The following is a 24,945-nucleotide window of genomic DNA, read 5'->3' as shown; positions in this document are numbered from 1 at the left end:
CTCTCCCACCCCTGCTGGTGCCCAGGGCTAGTGAGTCTCAGAGGCCCCTCTAGCTCCACCCAGCTGAGCTGCCCTGATCAGTGTTTCTGCCTTTAATCAGGGGCGAAGTGGTCTGGGGCTGGCTGGAGGAGGAGTTAGTGTTTAGAAAAGGAGGAGGGGGAGCAGACAGGAGGAGAGAGCAGAGGAGGGGAGAGCAGAGGAGGGGAGAGCAGAGGAGTGGGGAGAGCAGAGGAGTGGGGAGAGCAGAGGAGGGGACAGCAGAGGAGGGGAGAGCAGAGGAGTGGGAGAGCAGAGGAGGGGAGAGCAGAGGAGGGGAGAGCAGAGGAGTGGGGAGCAGAGGAGGGGAGAGCAGAGAGTAGTGGGGAGCAGAGGAGGGGAGAGCAGAGGAGTGGGGAGCAGAGGAGGGGAGAGCAGAGGAGGGGAGAGCAGAGGAGGGGAGAGCAGAGGAGTGGGGAGCAGAGGAGGGGAGAGCAGAGGAGGGGAGAGCAGAGAGTAGTGGGGAGCAGAGGAGTGGGGAGGAAAAAGGCTGGAGACAGCACTTCTTTCCTTCCCTTGGAAAACTTTCACTCATCAGCAGCTCCCCTGCTGCCCCAGGGAAGCCCAGCAAGACTGCTTCCGGACCGGTTCCCCTTGCTTTCCGCTCTTGCCTGTGGGGCGTGGGGCCACAGGCAGAGCCTTAGGCTTGGCTACAGGGAGGGAGTCCAGCTCATGAATCTCAATTTGGCCCCAGAGTTGGCAGGTTCAGTCCCTGCAAACTGTGTAGATCGCCTGCCACACCATTCTGTGAGGACCCGTGGGCTACTGGCCTCATCTTTGTAATCTCGGGGGCCTGGACACGGAGCATGGCTCTTGAGAGAAGAGGAAGGGGGAGGAGGGGAGGGATGTGCAGATAGAGGAGGGGGCGTCCAGCTCCTCCAGCCCGCCACTCCGCAGCCCCCACGGTCTGCTTGCAAACAGCAGACTGTACTGCTTCTCCCCAAGGGACTACATTGGCATTTTCGCGCCTTCTGTGCAGACTTAAAGTCTGTGACAGTCACCAACCTCCCCTCCCCACCGCTCCTAAGCTACCCTTTCTCAGTGTCTGCTTGCTGAAAAGAAAGCTCCAGCCTCCTGAATTTACAAACGCTTTATTGAGATCAGAGCAAGGCAACAGAAAGCTTCTTGGCTTGTAGGTCCCGTGAGACAGGAAAGTCCCCTCCGGTCCCTGAAGTGTCCCTGCAGGGGGCTCTTGAAGAGGGCCCGGGGCCAGTGGAGCCTGGTCACCCGCTTGGAGATCCTCTAGCTGGCTGGGGCAAAGGCTCTGCGCTGCAGCTGTTGGAGGAATGGCTGGAAGGGGTTGTGACCAGGCCCTGTCAGCACAGTGCTTTTCTGCTTACAAAAACCCGAGTTCCCTTCAGAGACAGGTGGGACATCTCTGTTTATGGGCTAAGAAACAGGGCTCCCAGAGGAAAGTGACTGGCCCAGGGCCCAGGACCCTTGGTGGGCATGAAATGGAGATAGGATTAGACAGCAGGTGCCCCCCAAGCCAAGGCAGTGCCCTTTCAGCATAAGCCTATGACATTTGGACAGACTCCCTTGGGCGAGAATACCCTCCTCTGGCCTCCCTCCCTTTCCTAAACTGGGGAGGGCTGCGGTGGAGTGGGGGTGGGTCCGGGGAAGAACATGGTTGGGGAAGGGAGGAGTCTAGGTGTGCTTGGGGGTGGAGAAACTCGAAGTCCACTGGGGCCCCCTAAGTGCTCCATGCAGTCCAGAGATTCTCCTCTCTGCGGGACTTCGGCAGGAGCCTGGGAGGCCCTCGCCCCGGGGTTACCCAGCCCTGAGATCCTCCACCCCTCCTTGGCTTCTGGCAGAAAACTCAGCTCTTCCAGGTCTGCCTGCTGTTGGGATGATTTTGGAGGCTGAAGTCAGGGGCCTTGGAGGGAGGGAAGAAAGGAACCCTGGTCAGGAAGACCTTGGCAATCACCATGCAGTGGACACTGGCACTTCCAGGGTTGGGTCTGTCAGCCACTCTCATTCTAGGCCAAGGGCCTTGGGCAAAGGACCTTCCGTCACTGGAGTTGGTTTCTTGACTTGAGGAAAGAGTCCACGGAAGAGAGTAGCGTCACAGGAATGCAAGGGCATGTGGCAGGCACACAGTGGGCACCCCAGCTGCTCCCTCCAGACTGTCCCCAAAGCCATTCCCAGCAGCCCCTACCCATCTGGGCATTCTGCAGATAACATCAGGGAAGGGACACCTTTCACCAGAGTCTGGGAATTTCCCTCCAGCCTCCTTGGAGCCAGCCCAGAGCAGCTCTGGTCTCTGTCCATCCCTGTGCCCATCCCGAGTGCCTTACTGGAGCAATTGACTTAGGGCTGGTAGGCCTGGGGACGCCCATGGGCCTGCCTTCCCACATCTATGGCTAGGATGGGAAACGTGTTCTCAGACCTGCCAGGGCTGGACTAGAGGGCCAGGAGGCCAAAACATCCAGCCTCCAGGTTCAAAGTGGCAAGATCACACCCCACTGCAGCACTGCAAGGAAATGGAGGCTGGGAGCTGGGTGGGCACCCACTCCCTGCCTCTAGGATATGTATTAATTAATTATGCAAATTAAGTATTGTAAACCACCCACCCAAAGATCAGGATGCCTGGGACCCTTTCCCCAGGAGGTTAAACATCTTTAATCCCTTCCTACCCCTCTCCCTCCCTATCTTTCTGAGCCTCCCCAATACAGACTGGGTCGAGGGGTGCAGAGCTTTCCTCTACACCAGGGCTCTAAGCCTAGGCTGGGGGTAATGGTGAGGAGGGGTGCCTGAGGAGCACCCCCTCTCCCTGGGAGCTCTGCAGAGGAAGAGGGTCTCTGGCAATTGGCATCCTCTACCTGCACCTCTCCGGCTGGCGACCCCTCAGAGAAGTTCTCCCAGTGGGTCTGGCATACGTGCAAAGTGCCTGGAGTGCTATTGTGTGTATGTGAGAGCACATCGGTGAGGCTGCCCACGCATGCCACTGTGGACAAAGACAGATGCGATCGTGTGTGTGTGTGTTGGGGACTGCGTATGTATTTTTGTCAGTGTGTGACCACGAGTCGGCTGGGTATGTGTGCTTGTGGGTATCAGGTGCGTGGCTGTGCGCACATGTGTGCGTTAAGAGTCGGTGCATTTGTGTTTCAGCGCGGCTAAGGCCCTGACTGAGATGCTGTGTGTGCGGGGGTGGGTGTGACTGAATGCAGGCACTAGTGTCAGTGTGTTTACAAGTGTGTTTGTGTGTTTGGATGTGCAGGTGGTTCTGCCTACGCGACTGTGTGCAGGGGATTGGCACATGGGAGAGGATGCCCATGGTTGGGTAACCGAGGGTCCGCTTGCCCCTCTGCCGCCCAGGACTGTGTCTATACGCCGTCTGGCCTACAGTGTGTTTGGGTTGCCGTGTGCGTTTGCGTTGTGGGGTGTGGGTTGCCACAGGGGCAACTGTATTTTTCTGCGTCTTCATGGCTAGGGGTACTGGGGGTGTCGGGCTTTTTCTGGGTGTTTTTCTGTGTGCGTGTGTGATTATGTGCTTAGTTCACATCTTCATAGTGCGCCTTTGTGTTTTCCTGGGTATCTAACCATTGTACGTGTGCCCGGGACGTCAGCAATAAGTGTTTCAGTGTTCCTGCGTGCGGACTTGTGCTCTCCGGGGAGGTCTGCGGCCCAGGTTCGATTCCTGCGACTTGTCCTAGGCAGGCCTGTGTGTGCGCGGCCGCATGCTGTCCTGTGGGGGGGAACGTGTGCCAAACGCTCGCGGGGTACCTGTGCCCGTCTAGCCAAGAGTGCACCCGTGTGCGCGAGCGGGCTTCCGGGACGCTGCAGTGGTGGGGGGCGGCCCTGCGAGGGGCGGGGGTCACCGGGACTGGCCGGCGCCGGCCCCGTGTGCGCGGAGGCGGGGGCGGGGGGCGGGGGCCGCGGGGGGGGGAGGCGGTACGAAAAGGGCGGCGCGCGCGGCGGCGGCGGCAGCTCCCCGGCAGCGGCGGTGGAGAGCGCAGCGCGCAGCCCGGTGCAGCCCTGGCTTTCCCCTCGCTGCGCGCCCGCGCCCCCTTCAGCGTCCGCAACCAGAAGCCCAGTGCGGCGCCAGGAGCCGGACCCGCGCCCGCACCGCTCCCGGGACCGCGACCCCGGCCGCCCCGAGATGACCGCGACCGAAGCCCTCCTGCGCGTCCTCTTGCTCCTGCTGGCTTTCGGCCACAGCACCCATGGTGAGCCCCCGGCGGCCCGGCTCGCGCCCCCTCTGGGGAAGCCTGCGACGCCCCGCCGGCCGCCCGGTGCCCCGCACGCCCCGTCTCGTGCGCCCCAACTCCTCCCGTCCCGCCTAGCCCTAAACCCCGCGCTGTGCCTGTCTCGCCCTCCCCACCACCCTCGCTTGCCAAGGCCCGACCCTGGGGTCCCAGGGCGCAGGGGATGTGTGAGACCCCCAGCCCCTTCCCGCCCCGCAGAAGTGGCGCCAGAGGGGTGTTGGTGCGCTGAGCAAGGAGGCATGGAAAAATGAGGTGCTGTTGTGGAGTCTTCTATGAAAATACTCTGGGGTGCAACTTTGGGGTGTCCCTGTGTGAGCTTTCGGGAACAGGTCTCGGGGCGGGGGTGGGGGGCGACTTTGCCGTCTTAGCCCCCAATTCCCAGAGAAGCCCAGCCTGAGCCCTTACTGCGTGGCGCATTTCTCTAGGTGAGGGGCTGCGACACTTCTGTCTGCAGTGGCCATCTGTCTCTGACAGCGAGAGAGTTGCCCCCTTCCCGCAGCGCCCCCCCACTCATTGCACCAGTGGTTGTGAGGGGGCTGTCTAGGAAGCTGTGGAGCTGGTTGAGTAAATGCACACAGTAGGTGCCTATTAAAGTGTCAGAATCTCTCTAAGCAGTGTTGCAACCTCAGCCCGCTAAGCAAAACCCTGTGTCGTCATCGTTTTCTTAATGCGAAGAGTCTGGGGTAGCGGAAAGGGGGAAGATTTGACCTGGGTGCCCAGCTTAACAGGGATGAACCTTAAAAAGAATCCAGACGCCTTACTGGGGAGCCCACCAGGTGAACCTGTCTGGGCTTTCCCAGAGCTGAACACCTCAAAATCTGCTCCCCTATTCAGCTCAGGTTGCAAAAGTGATGGTCAGGGTCAGGCTGCATGCCTGGGGGTCAACATATTTCCCTCCACTGTCCCCATCCCCACTGTTAGGAGGACTTGAGGTGTCGTATTTGCTTTTGGGGGTCGGGAGAGAAGGTGTTTCTCATGCTCCTAAGAACTAGGGAGTGTACCGTGGTCATTTCATCGCTGCGAACGTGCCAGAGATTTTTCTCCTGCGTGCATTGAGCCCCATCCATGCTGGGATAGGAAGTGCCTACTGTGTGCCAGACTGGTAGGACCCAAGAGGGCTGTTGGTGCCCTCGGGGACAGTGGTGGGCTGTGTGGGAGAAGACAGGCTTTGCCTTGGCTTGGGGCCTGGTGGGGTGATTGTATAACCTTTCTTGTATCTCAGGGGCTGAATGCTTCCCGGCCTGCAACCCCCAAAATGGATTCTGCGAGGATGACAATGTTTGCAGGTAATAGAGTGGCTCCACAGAGGCAGCTTGTGGGGGCCACGCAGAAGCCTGGGGAGTCATGAAGTCAGGCAGAAAAAACAGGGGGCTTGGCCACTGCGCTGCAGCAAACAGCTTTCTGGCCCCTTCAGAAAGCTGGTGGGGCAAGCGGGGGAGATGAGGGCAGGGGGTCGGGGCAGCCATAGCTCCTGTCTGCATTCTCAGAGGTGGGGTGGCAGGTGAGACCTCTGCAGGCCACTGCGGCAAAACACAGCACTCCCCCGGGATCTCGGGGCCCCTCCAGGTCGGCCCCTGAGCTTGGTGTGCATTCTCTGTCAGTTTTCCCATTCTGGTGACTGACGTTTCCTTCCCAGGACCACTGGCTGGCACTGTGCAAAGACCCCCAAGGGTCCTTGGTTCCACAGAAAGTAGCCTGAGCTCCCTCTCTACCCCGCCCTCTTCATATGTCCCCACCTTTCTCCCCCACCCCTTGCAGGTGCCAGCCTGGCTGGCAGGGTCCCCTGTGTGACCAGTGTGTGACCTCTCCCGGCTGCCTTCACGGACTCTGTGAAGAACCCTGGCAGTGCATTTGCACCGACGGTTGGGACGGGGAACTCTGCGATAGAGGTTGGCACTCGCCTTTGTTCACCTCAGCCCTGCGTCCTTACCTGCCTGCCCTGGCCCCCACCACCTCCTCCCGGTCTCCTGTTGCTGGCGGCCCTCACTTTCTCATTCCTGCACACCTCGTGCTGTGTATTCTAACGATCTGTTATAAATTTCCTGCGGGTACCGAATGCCTCCTCAGAGGTAGGGACTGTATTTTGCTCTCCTCTGCACCATCAGCACCCAGCACGTAGAGAAGATATGGGGTGGGGGCCAGGGAGCTGCCTGTTGAATAAAGAGTCACAAAGTACACACACAGCTGGGCCGGTGGGACCACAGACCCCAGGCTGCCTGTCCAGGTCATGGAAGCCCGGAGATGGACAGGGCTCTGGGGATCTCGGAGCTAAGACTCCCTAGAAAAGCACACGCAAGACTGTAAAGAGGCTGCAAACAAACAAATGGGGTGGGGGGTGGCGAGCCCTGCTCAGGGGTTGAGGGGCAGGTGCTGAGTCAGGGCCAGGAGGACAGGGCTGGGGGGCCCGGACTGAGCGGGTCAGGTATGGGGGGAGGCTGGGGTTGGGAAAAGCTGAGAAAGGGTTAAAGTGAAGATGGTGTTATCTGTTGATTTCATTAATTTATGCAATCTTTGCCTCTGTTACCCCAAGCAATTGAGAGTTGGCTGTCACTGCATTTTCAGGCTGCGAAATGTTCGTCTAAGCCCATTTTCATTTGGCAAAACCTGCCCTAACGTCTGGGCAGACTGAAGTTCACAAAAAAACTCCCAGCTGCGTAGCAGCCTGCCCTCAGGGCCTCTGTCCCTCGGTCCCCAACATTAGTAAAGAGGTACAGATAGGGAAACGGAGGATCAGAGAAACACAAGTGTCTGCTAAGTGATATGAAAGAAGTTGGGTGAAAAGCCAGCTACAACCCTTTCCCCCAGCCCCAGAAAGAGAGTTCATTTTTGTCTTCGATTGCAACTAACATCCTCCCTTAAGGAACACTTAAGAGTGTTTTGTTATGGCCCCTGCCCTGTACAGGCAGGGCAGCCGTGGTTCTGAAGCTGAGCTCCCTCACACTCTGAATTGGCTCTGCTCCTTCATTCCTGCCCCCCTAATATGGTGCAAGGTTTCCCCGTGGCTGACTCATGCTGTGGCCGGCATCTCTGCTGCCCCTCACAGAAGCAGTGGCAGCAGCTCTGAGTTGTTTGGGGATCTGGGGGATTCCAGCAAAGCCACCATTTGGGATCAGGGTTAGGGTTTTAGCCTGGAGCCCATCTTCTTTGGTATCTAAGTGCAGTACGCTCTTGCTGAAATTTTCCAGACAAATGCCTCCCTTCCCATGGGTCCTTGGTATGTCCCCTCCCCACCAGGTTGACAAAGGCAGCCAGCTTGGGGATGGCCAGAGAGTCTAGGGTCCCAGAGAGGACACAGCCCTCCCTCCCCCTGTTTGCCCCTCTTTGAGGCTGCCGTGGCCACAGCTGCTGTCCTGGCAGAGACCCCCAAGCAGCCTTCTCCTCAGAGCAGCTTAATTCACCCCTGCTTTGGGGTTGGAGACTCAGGAGGGCTGATCCAGGATTGGCGTAGCAGGGAGAGCTGCAGGGACAAGCTGAGGGTGGTCGCCAGCTTTTTAGCTTAAATTTAAGATTCTGAGTGACAGGAGAGCCAGTTGCAGAGAATTAGGAGCCTGACGTGGAGTTGCCGCGTGGTGATGCCTCGCCGGTGCCGTCCCGTAAAGATAAATCCTCTTTATGTGTCCTTGCACCAGGCCGGGCTTCGGTGGAACGCCACAGGGTAGTCGATCAACGCGGCGTTCAGGCTTTTCCTCCTTGACTGATTGCAGTCTCCCCTCCATGAGGGTGTGGAGCTCTCTGAGAGAGAAAAAAATACGCACGTGTGTGGCCTCAGCACGGGGGATTTCCTCCCCCCACCCCCACCAGCCTGCCTTAGCTTGCTGTGTCTCTCGCTGGCCCTGGCTTTCTGTTTGGCAGGTGCAGCGGCTCAAATTATAGAAAGTCAAAGCTGAAGAGTCCCTCAGAGATTGGCCAAGGAAAGACCCTCTTTTTATAAGTAGGGAAACTGAGGCACAGAATGGGGAAGAGCTGAACTCTGCTGCCACATAGCAGCAGGCTGGATACAGGGCAGGACAGGGGTCCCTTCCTGGCTCCACTGGGGAGCTGGGGTCTCCACCGTCACAGAGCCCCTGGCGCAGGCCCTTGTGTTCAGCTCCTCCCTGGCTTGCTGAACGTGAATAATGAAGTGTGCCTGATGGGAGGTGTTAAAAGATGGTGGGAATATTCCAGTGCTCATGGAAACCTGCACTGATAGGAGAGTGCTCAATAGTTCTAATTTTCCTGGCTTTAAAAGATGCAGCCCTTTTACCAGGGACCCTTTGAGTTCGGAGCCTGAGTGCAGAAAGAGACCACAGGGACACGTGTAGTGCTGGGGCTAACAGGTTTCAGGTTTCTTGATTCCTGACTGAGGGGGGTCTTTACATCTCCATCCCCCTCACTGCCCCTCTTTGATGGAAAAGTATGAAGAGCTGGTGGTTTTTCTGAGGGTTGGGCTGTATTCGTCCCCCAGCTGGCCAAGACCCCTCCCCCAACAGGAGAGGCTGGAGGTGCGTGCAATCTTGTCTGGTGGAGACAGGCCTTAGGGAATCTCAGCTAGGCATGCTGTTGCAGGGAGGGGCATGATGTCCACAGTGAATGTCACGGACATGTTGCTGGATATGGGGTGACCTGGTGCCAGGCAAAGGGAACAGCTATCCTGGCTTGAGTACCAGTGGCCACGACTTTCTGATCTGTGACCTTAGACAAGGAAACCCCATTCAGCTTCCTGAGCCTCAGCTAACTCACTTCGTGGGATTTTTTGAGGGAGCTCCCTACACCGTCTTACTCCAGACCCCACTTGGTGTCCACAGAGCCATTTTAAAGCCCACCGGGGTCCGCATCACGCTTGTGTATGGAGAGAAAACTAAGTTCTTGTTTTCTCCGTCACCCCGCAGATGTTCGGGCCTGCTCCTCGACCCCCTGTGCTAACAACGGGACCTGCGTGAGCCTGGACGATGGCCTCTATGAATGCTCCTGCGCCCCTGGGTACTCGGGAAGGACTGCCAGAAAAAGGGCGGGCCCTGTGTGATCAATGGGTAAATATCCTTCCCGACGACGTGTGATCTAATAAATGCTGCTTTTCACACACCCCCTAAAGACCCTTTCAGCCTAACCCTGTTGGACCTGTCGTCTGACAAAAGATGAAGTAAGCGCTCATCCTGGCAGCCCGTGGGGGACAGCCCTAGATGGGGGTATTTAGGGGGGAATGTGTCATCGCCGTAATTTTTTCAAATGATCCCGAAGGCGATTTCATATTCCCCTGATGTTCGCAAGTCCTGATGCGTGTGACTGACAGTCGATGGGAATGGTGAACTGACACTCGGAGCTGCATAATTTTCTAAAGGCAACATAATGAGAGATTGGAGCTCCGCAGGGCTGAGGCTGTTTGAAACCCGCTTGCCGTATCTCAGGGGTGGTTTTGGGGAACTGGTGGGCTCTGCAGTTGGATTTTCTGGGATGTCTGTGGAGGGAGTTGCCAGGCTGAGAGGTGAAGCGATTGGGTTTCTGCCAGCACAAGAGGAGGTGGGCCAGCTGTCAGCTGTCCTCAGTGGGGAGGGAGGCTTTGGGACTCCTGGACAGTGGATGTAATGGAATGGCCACTGTCTTCACTTGGACCTCTCTGAGCAATGCCTCCCAGCGGCTCAGCCGCTGTCCACCCATTATCTCTGTGGCGGCCCTGAGCCATCCTTCTCCCCATTGGATGGGGCTTAGCCTGAAGCCAAGGGAGATCTTGACAGAGGCAGAGTCCGAATATAAGAATCCAAACTTGAACCCAGTCCTGGGCCTGTAGTTGGGGGACAGGGGTGTCCCTTTCCTCTGAAGAAACAGAAGCTAACTTGCAAATAAGCTTATCTTGACCCGACATTGCGGGGTGGCAGAGACCCCTGTAACAGCTGTAAGCGGACATTAACGAGGCTTCCGAAGATCAGTCTTCAGACGGGGTCAGAGTGGGGGCCGGTGACAACTGAGCTCAATTTCTGCTTATTAGCAAGAAGGATAAAAAGATAATGAGAGCTTTAAAATATTTTGTTTTTCTCGCTAACGGACTTAAACCAGTGTGTCAAAATAGAGCCCGAGGTCCTTGAAATTCCTTCAGAGTCCGGCTCCCATGGAGCCCGCACCCTGAAGCAGCAATGCTGATTTCTTGTGTTTATTGCCCCTTCTTCCCCGGAGTTTTGGCATTTATCAGATGACAAAGGGCTCGCTCGTTTAAAAGCACTTACATTAAATGCTCCTTGCGCTCCGCTTTGAGCAAACAGCTTTGGTTTGCAAGCTGCACTTGGGTGAATGGACCACTATTAAACAGCCTGGCACAGACACCGGCTCGTGCCAGCATAGACAGACTTCGTATTGCTTTCTCTTTGAGAGTCCCCGAGCGCTTCCTGCACAATAGCCTGTGGATCCACTCTGCTAATGATGATGATAATAATAATAATGAGGGTTGGCGGCGACAGTGGCCATAGGCAGGAAGGACGACAGTGGGTCCCGGGATAGGGTGAGGGGTGCCCCTTGCTTGGTTCTTCTGCCACAGCAGCCCAGGGATGGAGCTAAGGGAAGGGGGCTTGCTCCAGTCCTGGGCTGTCACTGACTTTTCCTCTCCTAGCCTCAGTTTTCCCAGCTGGCTAGTGACTAACCAACAGTCCTCTGGTTGGAGAGGTGCAGTAAGAGGTGGGAGAGGACGTGAGCGTCCTGGCATGGGAGGTCAGGTGCGTCTCAGGTTAGCATCGAGATGGGGGTGAGGTGGGCACCCACCCACCCCCAGAGCTGCTGGTGAGCCTCTTGCAGACGGGGTCATGACCCTGGGCACCTCTCTGTGCCTCCCTGGCTGGCGTTCCCTCCTTCCCTCCCTCATTCATCTGATGTGTTTTGAGCATCTGCCCCTTAATTAGGCCAGAGACCTTCTGCCCTGAGCCCTGTGCCCTGCAGCGCTGTCGTAGCCCAGCCCCCAAAGCCCTTTACTGTGTCCCTGTTGTGTTGCAGCTCCCCCTGCCAGCACGGAGGCACCTGCGTGGATGAGGAGGGCCGGGCCTCCCATGCCTCCTGCCTGTGCCCCCCTGGCTTCTCAGGCAATTTCTGCGAGATCGTGGCCAACAGCTGCACCCCGAACCCATGCGAGAACGATGGCGTCTGCACTGACATCGGGGGCGACTTCCGCTGCCGGTGCCCGGCCGGCTTCATCGACAAGACCTGCAGCCGCCCGGTGACCAACTGCGCCAGTGGCCCGTGCCAGAATGGGGGCACCTGCCTGCAGCACACCCAGGTGAGCTACGAGTGTCTGTGCAAGCCCGAGTTCACAGGTCTCACCTGTGTCAAGAAGCGCGCGCTGAGCCCCCAGCAGGTCACCCATCTGCCCAGCGGCTACGGGCTGACCTACCGCCTGACCCCTGGGGTGCACGAGCTGCCAGTACAGCAGCCCGAGCACCGCGTCCTGAAGGTGTCCATGAAAGAGCTCAACAAGAATACCCCTCTCCTCACCGAGGGCCAGGCCATCTGCTTCACCATCCTGGGCGTGCTCACCAGCCTGGTGGTGCTGGGCACCGTGGGCATCGTCTTCCTCAACAAGTGTGAGACCTGGGTGTCCAACCTGCGCTACAACCGCATGCTGCGGAAGAAGAAGAACCTGCTGCTTCAGTACAACAGCGGGGAAGACCTGGCCGTTAACATCATCTTCCCCGAGAAGATCGACATGACCACCTTCAGCAAGGAGGCCGGCGGCGAGGAGATCTAAGCAGCCCTCCCACAGCCCCCCCTAGATTCTTGGAGTTCCGCAGAGCTCACTGTATGCGGTCTGTCCTAATCTTTGTGCTGGAGTTCGCTCTCTCGTGTCAAATGTGGTGAACGCTACGCTTACGTATATTGTCTTTGTGTTGCTGTGTGACAAGCGCAATGCTAAAACAATCCTCTTTCTCTCTCTTAATGCATGATACAGAATAATAATAAGAATTTCATCTTTAAACAAGTAAGAGAAATAAGTATGTTATTCTAAACTCTAAACTTAATGAAATATCAAAAAAGACCAAAAAAAAACAAGGCAACAGAACCAGGGCTCAGTGCCGACGCCCCTTCCCCGGGGGTCTCGGCCACGGGGTCCTCGTGAAACCGTTACGAGTGCTGTACATGACCACCCACTGTGCAAAGGGCTACGATTACTTTCGTTCGTTAATTCTCACACACCACATCCGACTCGCACTCACATCCAGCTCAACATCGCTACCTTTAGATCTTTCCGATTGATTTCAGATTTAGCGGAGTGCAGCGGCTGTGTGTCAGGCAGAGAGAGCCCCAGGTTGGCTGCTGGGGGGCTGGGTCCCTGTCCCAGCCCTGCCACTAACTCGCTGTGTGATCCTTGGCGAGTCCCTATCCCAATCCTGGGCCCACTTTCTCGCCCCTCTCGAGGGAGGGGTTTGAACACCGACCATCACAGTCCTCTCTGGCTCTAAAACTCTGAATTAGGAACGAGGGGGTATGAACCAAAACACTTCCTGACCCCACAAATTAGGATCTGATGGAGACTGAGTCTCATCCTGGGATCCGAAAGGTTTTGGCCTATCCTGGATGAACACTTGATGTGGAAATTTCTCCTAACTGCGTTTCTCAAAGTGGGGAGCCTCCTGGCCCACTTCCCATTTGGGAAAAAAGAGCCCCTTTGAGTCATAATGTGCCATTTGGAGTTGCCACTTAGGCAGCCAGCCTTCTCCTTGCCCACCCAGATCCCCAACGCCATGCCTGCCCCTACCCTATCCCTTGAGACTTGAATGCACTTTGAGCCGCAAGTGCCCCTGGCAGAATCTGAGCAGCAACACAGCCCTCACCAAGGTTTTCACAGGGATTAGTGGAAATTGTCATTTGTGGGGCGCTTACTAGTTCTGTGGCAAATGTGGTCCAAGACCTGGCCCACACAGTCACGGGTTTACATTTGTGTTGCTGAGTTAATAATTCTCAGATCTCAAAAGACCTAGCCAGCTTCTGAATTTTGAATTTGACTTTTTTTTTTAACAAAGAGCATCTATTTTTTTTGCAAAAATAGAACGAAATGGGACAGAGCTCTGTTTAGCTTTTCAGCTTTTGAGGTTGGGCAGCTAAACAGCCCTTGGGTATCAGATAGGAATATTTTGCTTCTTAGATTATGTGGATAAGAATCTATACTCTTAGCTTTATTGAGCATTGCCTGCCGTGTTTACCTTGCTCCAGGTGTTTATTTCTAAGTCATCATCACCTTCGTCATCTACAGTCACCCACATCAGTCACCCGCACACAACTCACAGTCACCCACCCATTGGTCACCTGCGCCATCGTCATGACACAATATCGACCTCATCACCTCATCGTCCTCCAACCACCACCCAAGGCCCCTCATCCTGACTCAAAGCCCGACCAGCATCTGCCCAAACTCCCAACACCCCACCCCTCCCCCACCCACCAAGCCATTGGTCTCTTCACACCCGGTCCTTTGTCATCTTGATTCCAAGCCCCGCCCTACCCTCACCACCTATGTCATCTGCACTCTGCAGAGTCCCTCCTACCCGCCTCTGTCCCCACCAGGCCCCTCCCTACCTTCAGCCCTGAGTCTCCAGCCCCCCCCAGCCTCACCCCTAAAACCCAGTAACCTCCTGACCACTGTCATCACTGCCAAGCCCCTTCCCCTTCCCCTCCAGCTCCCGTCCCCACCACCCCTCCTGTCTCCCCCATCCTTCCCCTCCTGTTAGCCCACCCCTCCTTTCCTATCACCCCCACCTTTCCCCTCCGATCCACCTCATCCTTCCCCTCTGATCCCCCACTCTTCCCCTCCGATCCCCCCACCCTTCCCCTCCCATGCCCCCCAGCCCTTTCTATCACCCCCACCCTTCCCCTCCCTTCCCTCACCCCAAACCCCTGGGTCCTCCACCCCAATCTCTGACAACCGCCCCAAGTCCGTCTTCCTCCCCCATGAAGTCATTCAAGTCACCATCTCATCTCATTTTGAGTTTGTTTTGAGAAATAAAAAAATTTAAAAGACAAAAAAAAAGAATTGTTGGCATGTGTCAGGCGGGCGTCTGGTACCCCGCCTGGCCTCTCTCAGCGTGAGACCTGGACTGAGTCTGCTAACGATTCTGTTCCTCAGTTTCCCCAAATATAAAATTCTAAGATTGGTGAGACGATCAAATTCTCTATGTTTTTGATTTTGATGCTGTAGAGAACAGCCATGTTCCCCTAATAACAAGAAAAAGACGTCCACGGTCGAGGTATCCTTGACCAACTCCCCATTCATTCATTTGCTCACCGTCCACAACTCATCTGATCAGGAAGCATTTCCAGGCACCTGCGGAGCACTAGGCAGTGTGCGGGAGCTGCGGGGCAGGCAGGACGAGGGGGCAGTCTGGAGGGGGGCGGACACACAGCTGTCCCCAGGGAGCCCAGCGCGGTGCTGGTCACATACCGTGGGAGTGGAGGGTCCTGAGCAGACGCCTCCCTTGGAGAAGGGCCACCATCTTACCTTCCCACGCAACAAATTATCTATTACCAGCACACGATGAGGCCGTCCCTCCCAAATTCCACAGTGCCCACCACTCGCACCACCCCCCCGTGCCACAGGAGCAGCGTCAGCAGCCTCGCCACGGTCTTCACGTCATGCAGAAATGGTCATTCCATGTTCTATGGCCACCAGATTCTGCTGAGAGTGTCGGGATCCTTGACTGCCCGGCCACACCTTGTGTGTGTCTGGTGTAGTATGTAGTTTACGAAACAAACGGAAAAGCTCAAAGACAGCGACCCAAGACATAATCACTAATTCGGTCCCAAATTAGGACAGGAGGAGGAGGAGTATCAATTTTGTCACCAAAATGTTAAAAAAAATGTCCTTGGCGCTCTTTTTAGCTTTCCCGTTTACTACCGGTCCAGACATGCAAAAAAACCTTGTTTATTGAAAAATAAACAACAAGGGCTAGTCTTGTGTCTGTGTCGTTGATTTCGCGTGTGCCGGTCTACGCTGGTGCCCTCCCATAGGGGCCTCAGGCTCCGGGCAGGGCGGGCAGGGGTTCATGCTTTCCAGGGCTCTGCTTTGGCCTAACACCCAGCCCCTCTCGTGTGGCCAGGAGGCCGCAGGGCTAAGGGGTGAGCCCGCCCAGGCCTGTGCACGCCCCTTCTAGACCACACTCTTGGAACCTGGGAGTTTCCGGTTCAGAGGGTCCTGAGATGACCTCCAAGGCCCACATGGGCCTTGTGCCTGTCTGTTTCCCGAGGTGACTCTTTGTGGGTGGCCTGGATGGAGCTGGGTCATGAAGGTGACAGGTGCAGGGAGGGGGGTCCATGTGGGAGCATGAGAGTGACTATGCTCAGGGCCAGTTCCCCCCATGCACCAAGGTCCAGTGCAGAACTCAGAGGGGAGTCCAAGTGCCCCACGCTGGTGTGGGGCCTTTCGGGGCTTAGTGAAGGGGCAGTCGCCCAGGAGAGGGGCTAGGACATAGTCTATGTGCTACTTAGTGAGGGGGTCTTGCAGCCTTTCAAAACTTCCCATGGCAGGTGGACGGGCTTCCCTGGCTCCTCAGACAGGTCATGTACATCCCTCCCAGCGCGAGTGCGCTCAGCTCAGGATTCCAGTCCCAGAATGCCAGAGCCAGAGCGGCCAGCTGAACCCAGGACAGAGGAGCCCAGGTCTCATTCCTTGACCCTAGTGGCCTGGGAGGCAGCCCAGGGTTTGGGTCCCCTCTCCACTTCCCCAGGGCCCACCCTTCCTCTCTCAGACTCTCCCTGGCCAGGCTGCTGCCACCCCCTCCAGCTCTCCAACCCTAGGTCCTGGGCTCCCCTGACACCCGCCTCCCTCCTTGGCCACCATGCCAAGGCCATGGTCCTGCCTCCTCCCCATTTCCTTCTGCCCTCTGCCCTCACAGCTGGGGCTCAGACCCACTCCGCCCCTCAGTGTCCCTCTGGTCTCCCCACCCAAGGTTCTCTCTGGCTCTAAAACCCTGAATTAGGAATCAGGAGGTATGACCCAAAACACTTCCTGGCCCCCAAAATTAGGACTGATGAAGACCAAGTCTCATCCCGGGATCCGAAAGGTTCGGCCCCTCCTGGATGAACACTGGACATTGAAATTCATCCTAACTGCATTTCTCAAAGTGGGGGGCTTCCTGGCCCACCTCCTGTTTCAGAAAAATCAGCCTGTTTGAGTCATAATGTGCCATCTGGAGTTGCCACTTAGGCAGCCCGCCCCGTATCCCTCGCTCTCACCCACCTACCCTCACCCACCCAGGGCCCCTACTCCACACCTGCCTCCCACCCTCAATGCGGCAGAGCCCACAAGACGGACAGGCAGGGGATAAACGCCAGACACGGATGCTGTCCTGAAACCTCTAGGGAAATAACATGACCACACTGAAGGTTCCCGAGTTAATAAATGCAGAAACATTGATGAAAGGGATGAGTTTTCTAGGAAAATATTAATCCTCCAAATTCCTCAATGCAGCCAGCAGGAACAGAGTGATCCCCTGGGGGAAGACCCCATGGCAGGCAAGGCCAACCTGGTTTGGAGGCCACATTTGACCCTTTGAGGGAAGGGGGAAGGGTCAGGCTAGAGGAACTGTTCCACAGCAGACAAAAAGAAAAGAGGAAGGCCTTCCAATTTCATTTCCAGAGCTAGGAGAACCTCCAGGCTGAAACCTGACAAAGGTCACAAAACTTGAAAAGAAGTCACTGTCCTCACCCCTGAATAGAGAAAAAAAATTTCCAGTGAAATAGCAATGCAGCAAGGCAGCCACATTTTTTTGTGTATTTGTTTGTGGGTTTTTTTTTTGTTTTGTTTCGTTTTGTTTTGAGACAGAGTCTCACTTTGTCATCCAGGCTGCAGTGCAGTGGGGCGATATCGGCTCAATGCAACCTCCACCTCCTGGGTTCAAGAGAATCTTGTGCCTCAGCTGGGCACCACCATGCCCAGCTAATTTTTGTATTTCCAATAGAGATGGGGTTTCACCATGTTGCCCAAACTGGTCTCGAACTCCTGACCTCAGGTGATCTGCCTGCCTCAGCCTCCCAAAGTGCTGAGCCACCGTGCCCGGCCTGCAGCCAGGTGTGAGCCATTGTGCCCGGCCTGCAGCCACCGTGCCCTGCCTGCAGCCAGGTTTTTTTTTTTTTTTAATGTGTGATCATGTGTAGCATTTTCTAGGAAAGCAGGCTTAATTTAACATGAGGAAATGCAGTAGTTGTGTTGAGCCTGGAGTGGTCATAGAAGGAGGGGACAGTGATGGTCACCTAGAGTCCCTACTATACAACCCTGGAGCCAGGCTTGGATTTGAGAGAAGAAACCCTGATTACAGGCCCAGTGGCCAAGAAGAGCCCAGGGGTGGGGATGGTCCAGAGGCAGAGGGTGAGCTTGGGGTTTGAGGGATTACTGCTGTGAGGGGCCTTTGCACAGTGCCCTGGGCTAGGGAGCAGCAGCAGAAAAATCCCCAGTGAACTCCACATAGAGGAAGAGGCCCCATGCAGCACCTGGAGCAGGTGCATGGAAGCTTCCTGAAGGAGAGCTGAGAAGGAGGGAGTGGGGAGTGGCTGTGGAGACTGGGGATAAGACAGAGAGGGGGGCTCTATGGGAGCCTATGGGACCCATTGGGGCTCTATGGGGCTCTATGGGACCCATTCAGACCCCTGACACAGGCTAACAGCTGGGCAGCTTAAGGCAGGAGCTCAACTAACTGGGCCCCTGGGCCTGGGGGTGCCTGTCAATCCACACTGCAGGTGATAGGCTTTAGGTCTTAGGCCCTGTGGCTTGCTTTCTTCAGTGACTCTCTCCCACAGCTGAGGAAGAAGAAAACATTGGCTCTCCACGTCACCCAGCCAAGACCCTCATTCAGTGAATCCCACATATCCTGTTCACAGGAAGGAGAGGGCCCAGTCCCGACTCACAGCTGGGGAGGAGACATGAAGATCCCAGCTCACTCAGACTGGCTGGTGGCTCAGCTGCACCCAGAAGTGCATCTGGCTGTGGTCACTGGGGCGCCGTGGCCATGACAAAGATGCGAACACAGGAGTTGACCAAATTTCAACTCAAACACAGGTCACAGGAAAAAATACATGATACCGATGCAATAGGTGCCAGAGGGAATCTGATAAAATCCAAACAAATCCCAGCAAACTAGTAAAAAAGTACATATCTCCTTAATGGTCAGAAAGAGCATCTGTCTTAAACTAATGTTTACTATCCTATTAGTCAGTAAAACCTAAAGGTAAGTAAGGCCATGGGTTATACAGCAGTTAAGGGCACTGGCTTTACGTGTTGGGTCTGTCCCTTGGGCACATAATATCTTCATATTTGCTTCCTCACCTGCAAAGGAGTAGTCATGGAGAGCAATGAGTATCAGTGTTGCTCTAGGACTTCTAGCCCATGTAATAAGACAAGAAAAAGCAAAACATGGAAAGGAGATTAAATGATGATGATGACTGTCTACCAAAAACCTCAAGAGAATGACCTGAAAGAACAATACGAGAAGTCAGTTGGTAGGACACAAATGCTACCTACACAAACCTAAATACCAATAGCAATCCATTGCTAAAAAATAAGGATTTGAGTAATTAAAACTTATGATTATAAATTTGTCAATTATCCCCAACTTTAATTTATAAAATTTTAATGCTATCTATTTACATTAGGTCCTTAGACAGTAGAATTCTGAAATTTATCTGAAAAAATAAGATAATGAGAACAAGCAAGGAAAAAAAGTAATGAAGGGGCAACTTGCACCATCGGATATTAAAACAGAGAGCTAAAAAAAATTGCGTGTCTCAGGATTGATACAGAGTCAATACTTAACATTGGTTTTCTAGGAATGAGGGGATAGATGAAGGAATGCAAGAATGATAGCTTTTGAAGGCATCTAGATCCCCTGCTTCAGCTACTTATTTACAAATGCAGAAACTGAGACCAAAAGAATGACCAGCCTAAGCTTCCCAACTGAGGACAATTTCCCCCCCGCCAGGAGACATTTGGCAATGTCTGGGACATTTTTCTTTTCTTTTTCCTTTTTTTCACATGGAGTCAAAAACTCCATGACACGGAGTCAGAGACTCACTCTGTCACCCAGGCTGGAGTGGCATGGCACGATCCTGGCTCACTGCAACCTCCACCTCCTGGGTTCGAGTGATTCTCCTGCCTCGGCCTTTCAAGTAGCTGGGATTACAGGTGCATGCCATCACACCCGGCTAATTTTTGTATTTTTAGTAGAGATGGGGTTTTGCCATGTTGGCCAGGCTGGTCTCGAACTCCTGACCTCAAGTGATCTGCCCGCCTTGGCCTCCAAAGTGCTGGGATTACAGGCATGAGCCACCACGCCCGGCCTTGGAGACATTTTTCATTGTCAAAACTGGGTGGCATCCAAAGGATAGAGGCCAGGGATGCTGCTAACCAGCCTGCAAAGCACAGGGTGTCTCTGCAACAAAGAATCATTTGGTCCCAAATGTCAATAATGCCCAGATTGCAAAACTCTGGTGTAAGCTTGGTGATAGGGCAGTAGTGGAGCCGTTAAGAACAACAGTACACAACTATGTCAGGCTCTGTGCCAAGTACTCCAAATGTATAATCTCAGGCAGTTCATTCAACAACCTACCGGGTGAATAATATTGTCTTCTATTCCCGATGATGAAATGGAGGCTCAGAAAAGTGAAACGCATGTTCATGCTCACCTGGTTAGGAGTAGTAGGGCTGAGCCCAGTGTCCAGACCTCCAGAGGGTACATGCCAATTCTCTCTCCACTACCTGATGCTGCCTTCTGATTTTTAAACACAATTTATTCCAAATTTTCTTAGAATCAGCAACTGTGCTTCACTGGGAGCTTCAGGGAAATAGACCATCTCAGGCAGCATCACTTCCTGCAGGTCATCAGTAAGAATCCTAGGAGAATGAGGTTCCATCCTTGGTCACTTCAGGGTGGAACTTCTGTGAGTACCTCCTTTTCCACCCATCCACTCATTGTGGAATAACCCACTCTACTCCGAATGCCCCCCTTCCCCTGCCTACTGGAGTTAACATGTCACTTTGCCAAGTTGAAGATAAGGATGGAATCAAGACCCTTTGCTGCAATTAATATCAATCATAACAACACCCAGTTTTGTTTTGTGTTATTTTGATCTGAGATCTGACTCTGTCACCCAGGCTGGAGGACAATGGAACCATCACAACTCACTGCAACCTCCACTTCTAAGGCTCAAGTGATCCTCCTCACTTCAGTCTCCCCAGGACCTGGGACTACAGGTGTGTGCCACCACACGTGGCTAATTTTTGTATTTTTTGTAGAGACAGGGTTTCATTATGTCATCCCAGCTGGTCTCAAGCTTGTGGGCTCAAGCAATCCACCTTCCTTGGCCCCCCAAAGTGCTGGGATTTCAACCACGAGCCACTGCACCTGGCCCCAGTACCTTTTTTAATGCTAAGGCACTGCAGTTAGCACTTTATTTTTTTTTTAAATTTAATTTAATTAATTTATGTATTTATTTTGAGACAGAGTCTCGCTCTGTCGCCCAGGCTGGAGTGCGGTGGTACAATCTTGGCTCACTGTAAGCTCCATCTCCCGGGTTCACGCCATTCTCCTGCCTCAGCCTCCCGAGTAGCTGGGACTACAGGTGCCTGCCACCATGCCCGGCTAACGTTTTGTATTTTTAGTAGAGACTGGGTTTCACCGTGTTAGCCAGGATGGTCTCGATCTCCTGACCTCGTGATCCGCCCACCTCGGCCTCCCGAAGTGCTGGGATGACAGGCGAGAGCCACCGCGCCAGGCTGGCACTTTATCAGACTTTTCAGGGATTATTAGATACTGGCTTTGAATTACACTGATTTCTGAAGACCTAAAGCATCGCTGTGGTCCATCAGTCAGAAAAGGGGCTTTGGAAGTCATCAATGGAGTGATCAACGGAGTTTTATTCAAATCTGTCTCACCATGAGCCTTGCAGGTCCCTAAACCCACCCCAGCTCTAGAACTCAAAATCAGGATGGACACACTCAACAGCTGGCAGAATCTTCACACTGATTCTTTGACCCATGGAGGGGGGCTATTATGATAGCAAGGGCCAAATGGAAGAAGCTACCAGAACGGCTCAACCTACAAAAATAGTACACGAGAAGTAATACTGTATTCTTGGAGGGATGGCAGAGATCAGTGCCCTCATCAAGGAACTTGAAAAATGAAAGGGTGGTGATTCCTGTAATATCTTCATCCAACCCACCTATTTGGCCTGAGTAGAAAACAGATGGATCTTAGAGAAGTTAGAGTAAATTATTATAAATTTAATCAGATGATAATTCCAATTTGCAGCTGCTGTTCCAGATGTGGTTCTGTTGCTGGTCAACACATGTCAGACACGGGGAATGCTGCTGTTGAGTTGGTGGGTGTCTCTTTTTCTCTATACCTGCTAGTGAAGAGCAGCAAAATAAGTTTGCCTCCCAATCGTATTGTTGGTAAGGCCAGCAGCTCATTGTCACCATCCTACCAGAGGGGCAAACCATCTCTCCAACTCTACGGCATAATCTACCCCCAGGAACTTTGATTGTCTTTCCTTTACAAGAGCATCGCACTGCTTCATTATTTTGAAGTTATTCCGCCGACTGGACCTGGTTAGCAGGACGCATTGGTAAGACACTTGCATGCCAGAGGGTGGGAAATAAATCTCACAACAATTCGGGGACTTTCCAGCTTAGTGAATATTCTAGGACTCCAGCAGTTTTGGAGCATGTTGAAAGATTCTTTCCAAGGTGAAAGGAAAGTTGCTTCATCTGGTATCTCCTATCAGCGTGAAAGAGACACAGCTTCCAGTGCAGCTCTCTGGATTTCGGAGGCAGCATATACATAGTCATGCATCGCATGATGATGTCTTGGTCAGTCACAGACTGTGCATATGAAGGTGGTCCCATAAGATAAGAATGGAGATGAAACGTTCTCTTGCCTAGTGACATCATAGCTGTTGTGATGATGTCGTGGTGTAATACATTACTCGCATGTTTGTGTGGTGGTGCTGGTGTAAACAAACCTACTGCACCACCAGTTCTATCAATCTACCAAATGCAGCTATGGACGGTACAAAATACTTGATAATGAGAATAAATAACTATGTTACAGGTTTATGCATTTACTCTATTATACTTTAATTTTTTTATTTTATTTTTACTTATTTCTTTCTTTTTCCTGAGACGGAGTCTTGCTCTGTCACCCCGGCTGGAGCATAGTGCCGTGATCTTGGCTCACTGCAACCTCCACCTCCCAGGTTCAAGCAATTCTCCTGCCTCAGCCTCTTGAGTAGCTAGGATTACAGGTGACTGTCAACACACCTGGCTAATTTTTTGTATTTTTAGTAAAGACGGGGTTTCACCCTGTTGACCAGGCTGGTCTTGAACTCTTGACCTCATGATCCTCTTGCCTTGGCCTCCCAAAGTGCTGGGATTACAGACGTGAGCCACCGCACCTGGTTCTATTATACCTTTAATCGTTTGGAGTATACTACTTTTACTTATAAAAAAACAAAGTGGGGCCAGGCACAGTGGCTCACGCCTGTAACCCCAGCACTTTGGGAGTCCAAGGCAAGAGTATCATGAGGTCAAGAGCTCCAGACCAGCCTGGCCAACAGGGTGAAACCCCGTCTTTACTAAAAATACAAAAAATTAGCCAGGTGTGGTGGTGTGCGCCTGTAGTCCCAGCTACTTGGGAGGCTGAGGCAGGAGGATTGCTTGAACCCAGGAGACAGAGGTTGCAGTGAGCCGAGATCGCACCATTGCACTCAAGCCTGGGCGACAGAGCGAGACTCCCTCTCAAAAAAAACAAACAGAAACAAACAAACAAAAAAAACAAAGTGAACGGTGAAACATCTTTAGGCAGGTCCTTCAGGAGGCATCCAGAAGAAGGCACTGTTATTATAGGAGATGGCAGCTCCATGCCTGTTACTGCCCCTGAAGACCTTCCAGGGGGAAAAGCTGCGGAGGTGGAAGGCAGTGATACTGATGATCCCGACCCTGGGCAGGCCTAGGCTCATGTGTGTGTTTGGGTTTTCGTTTTTAAGAAAAAAGTTTAAAAAGTAGGAAAAAAAATTTAATAGAAAAAAGCTTATAGAAAAAGGATGTAAAGAAAAAAATATTTTTGTACAGCTGTACCATGTTTGTGCTTCAAGCTAAGTGTTAGTACTAAAGAGTCAAGAAGTTAAAAGCGACTAAAGTGTTTACAAATTTAAAGAGTTATAGTAAGCTAAGGCTGGTTTATTATTGAAGGAGAAAAGCATTTTAAAATAAATTTAATGTGGCCTAAGTGTTGGGTGTGTATAAAGTCTACAGTAGTGTGCGGTAATGTCCTAGGCCTTCCCATTCACTCACTCAGAGCAACTTTCAGTCCTGCAAGCTCCACTCATGGTAAGTGCTCTAGACAGGTGGACCAGTTTTTATTTTATTTTATTTTATTTATTTATTTATTTATTTTTATATTTTGAGATAGAATCTCACTCTGTCATTGCCCAGGCTGGAATGCAGCGGTGTGATCTTGGCTCACTGCAACCTCTGCTTCCTGGGTTCAAGTGATTCTCCTATCTCAGCCTCCCGAGTAGCTGGGACTACAGGCATGTACCACCAGGCTCGGCTAATTTTTGTATTTTTAACAGAGGTGGGGTTTCACCAAGTTGGCCAGGCTGGTCTCAAACTCCTGATCTCAGGTGATCCACCTGCCTCAACCTCCCAAAGTGCTGGGACTGACATCCCGCCTGGCCACTTTTTATTTTTTATACTGTATTTTTACTGTACCTTTTCTGTGTTTAGACACACACAGACTTACATTTTGTTACAATTGCCTGTAGTGGTCAGTACAGTCACATGCAGTACAGGTCTGTAACCTAGGAGCAATAGACCATACCACCTCGCTCCGGTGTGTAGAAGGCTGCACCATTTAAGTTTGTGTGAGTGCACTCTATGATATTTGCGCAACAACGCAATTGCTTAATGATGCGTTTCTTAGAACATATCCCTTTGGTTAAGTGAGGTATGACTGTGCTTCACTGGGGCGTGCTATTCTGACTCATTTACTGAGTGATGTGAAAATCTGCCAATTTTGAGTGAGACCCAGAACAAAAGACGGCTGCTCAGCAGATCCAGGCTGCCGCACCAGTGGCTCTGCCTCTTGGGCCATATGACCCAGCAGATACAGTGGTGTCTGCAGTGTCAGGGGCACTTCACTGGGGGGGCTGTTTCAAGCTTTTGGCACCCCCTCCCAGGTGGATCACAGTGTAGATCGTTCACATTTTGGAGTGAGGTGCTGCCCTCCTTTGTGGAGAACCGCTCTCTGCTTGGGTGTCATTGAAAAACCACCTTTGACTTGCTCCTGGGCTTCCATAGAGATTGAATGCTTTTTTTTTTTTTTCCAGACAAAGCCTTGCTCTGTTTCCCAGGCTGGAGTGCAATGGCGTGATCTCAGCTCACTGCAACCTCCAACTCCCTGGTTCAAGCAATTCTCCTACCTCAGCCTTCCAAGTAGCTGGGATTACAGGTGCCCAACACCACGCCTGGCTAATTTTTGTATTTTTAGTAGAGATGGGGTTTCACCATGTTGGCCAGGCTGGTCTTGAACTTCTGACCTCAGGTGACGTCCTCACCTTAGCCTCCCAAAGTGCTGGGATTACAGGTATGAGCCATTGTGCCCAGCTGAGATGAAGCTCTTGATCATGGGCAGCCAAGTTACTAGTTGACCAGAGACACCCACTGTGGACTAAGTACAGTCCAACCCACACAGCCAAAAGGTTG

General features: G+C 53.3%; 1 protein-coding gene across 1 annotated transcript; it reads left to right on the top strand.

Moving 5' to 3' along the window:
- The first annotated feature begins 3,940 nt into the window (after positions 1-3,940).
- On the top strand, positions 3,941-12,177 carry DLK1 (delta like non-canonical Notch ligand 1). The gene is given in 6 exon segments (XM_033191314.1): positions 3,941-4,205; positions 5,467-5,530; positions 6,003-6,133; positions 9,113-9,205; positions 9,208-9,253; positions 11,199-12,177. Coding segments are annotated over 6 exon segments (1,149 nt in total). The 5' UTR covers positions 3,941-4,138; the 3' UTR covers positions 11,947-12,177.
- The last annotated feature ends 12,768 nt before the right edge of the window (positions 12,178-24,945 follow it).

This window comes from Trachypithecus francoisi, unplaced genomic scaffold (genome assembly GCF_009764315.1).
Source record: "Trachypithecus francoisi isolate TF-2019V2 unplaced genomic scaffold, Tfra_2.0 Lachesis_group3, whole genome shotgun sequence".
Lineage (NCBI taxonomy): Eukaryota > Metazoa > Chordata > Mammalia > Primates > Cercopithecidae > Trachypithecus > Trachypithecus francoisi.
This window is presented reverse-complemented; position numbering and strand designations above follow the sequence as displayed.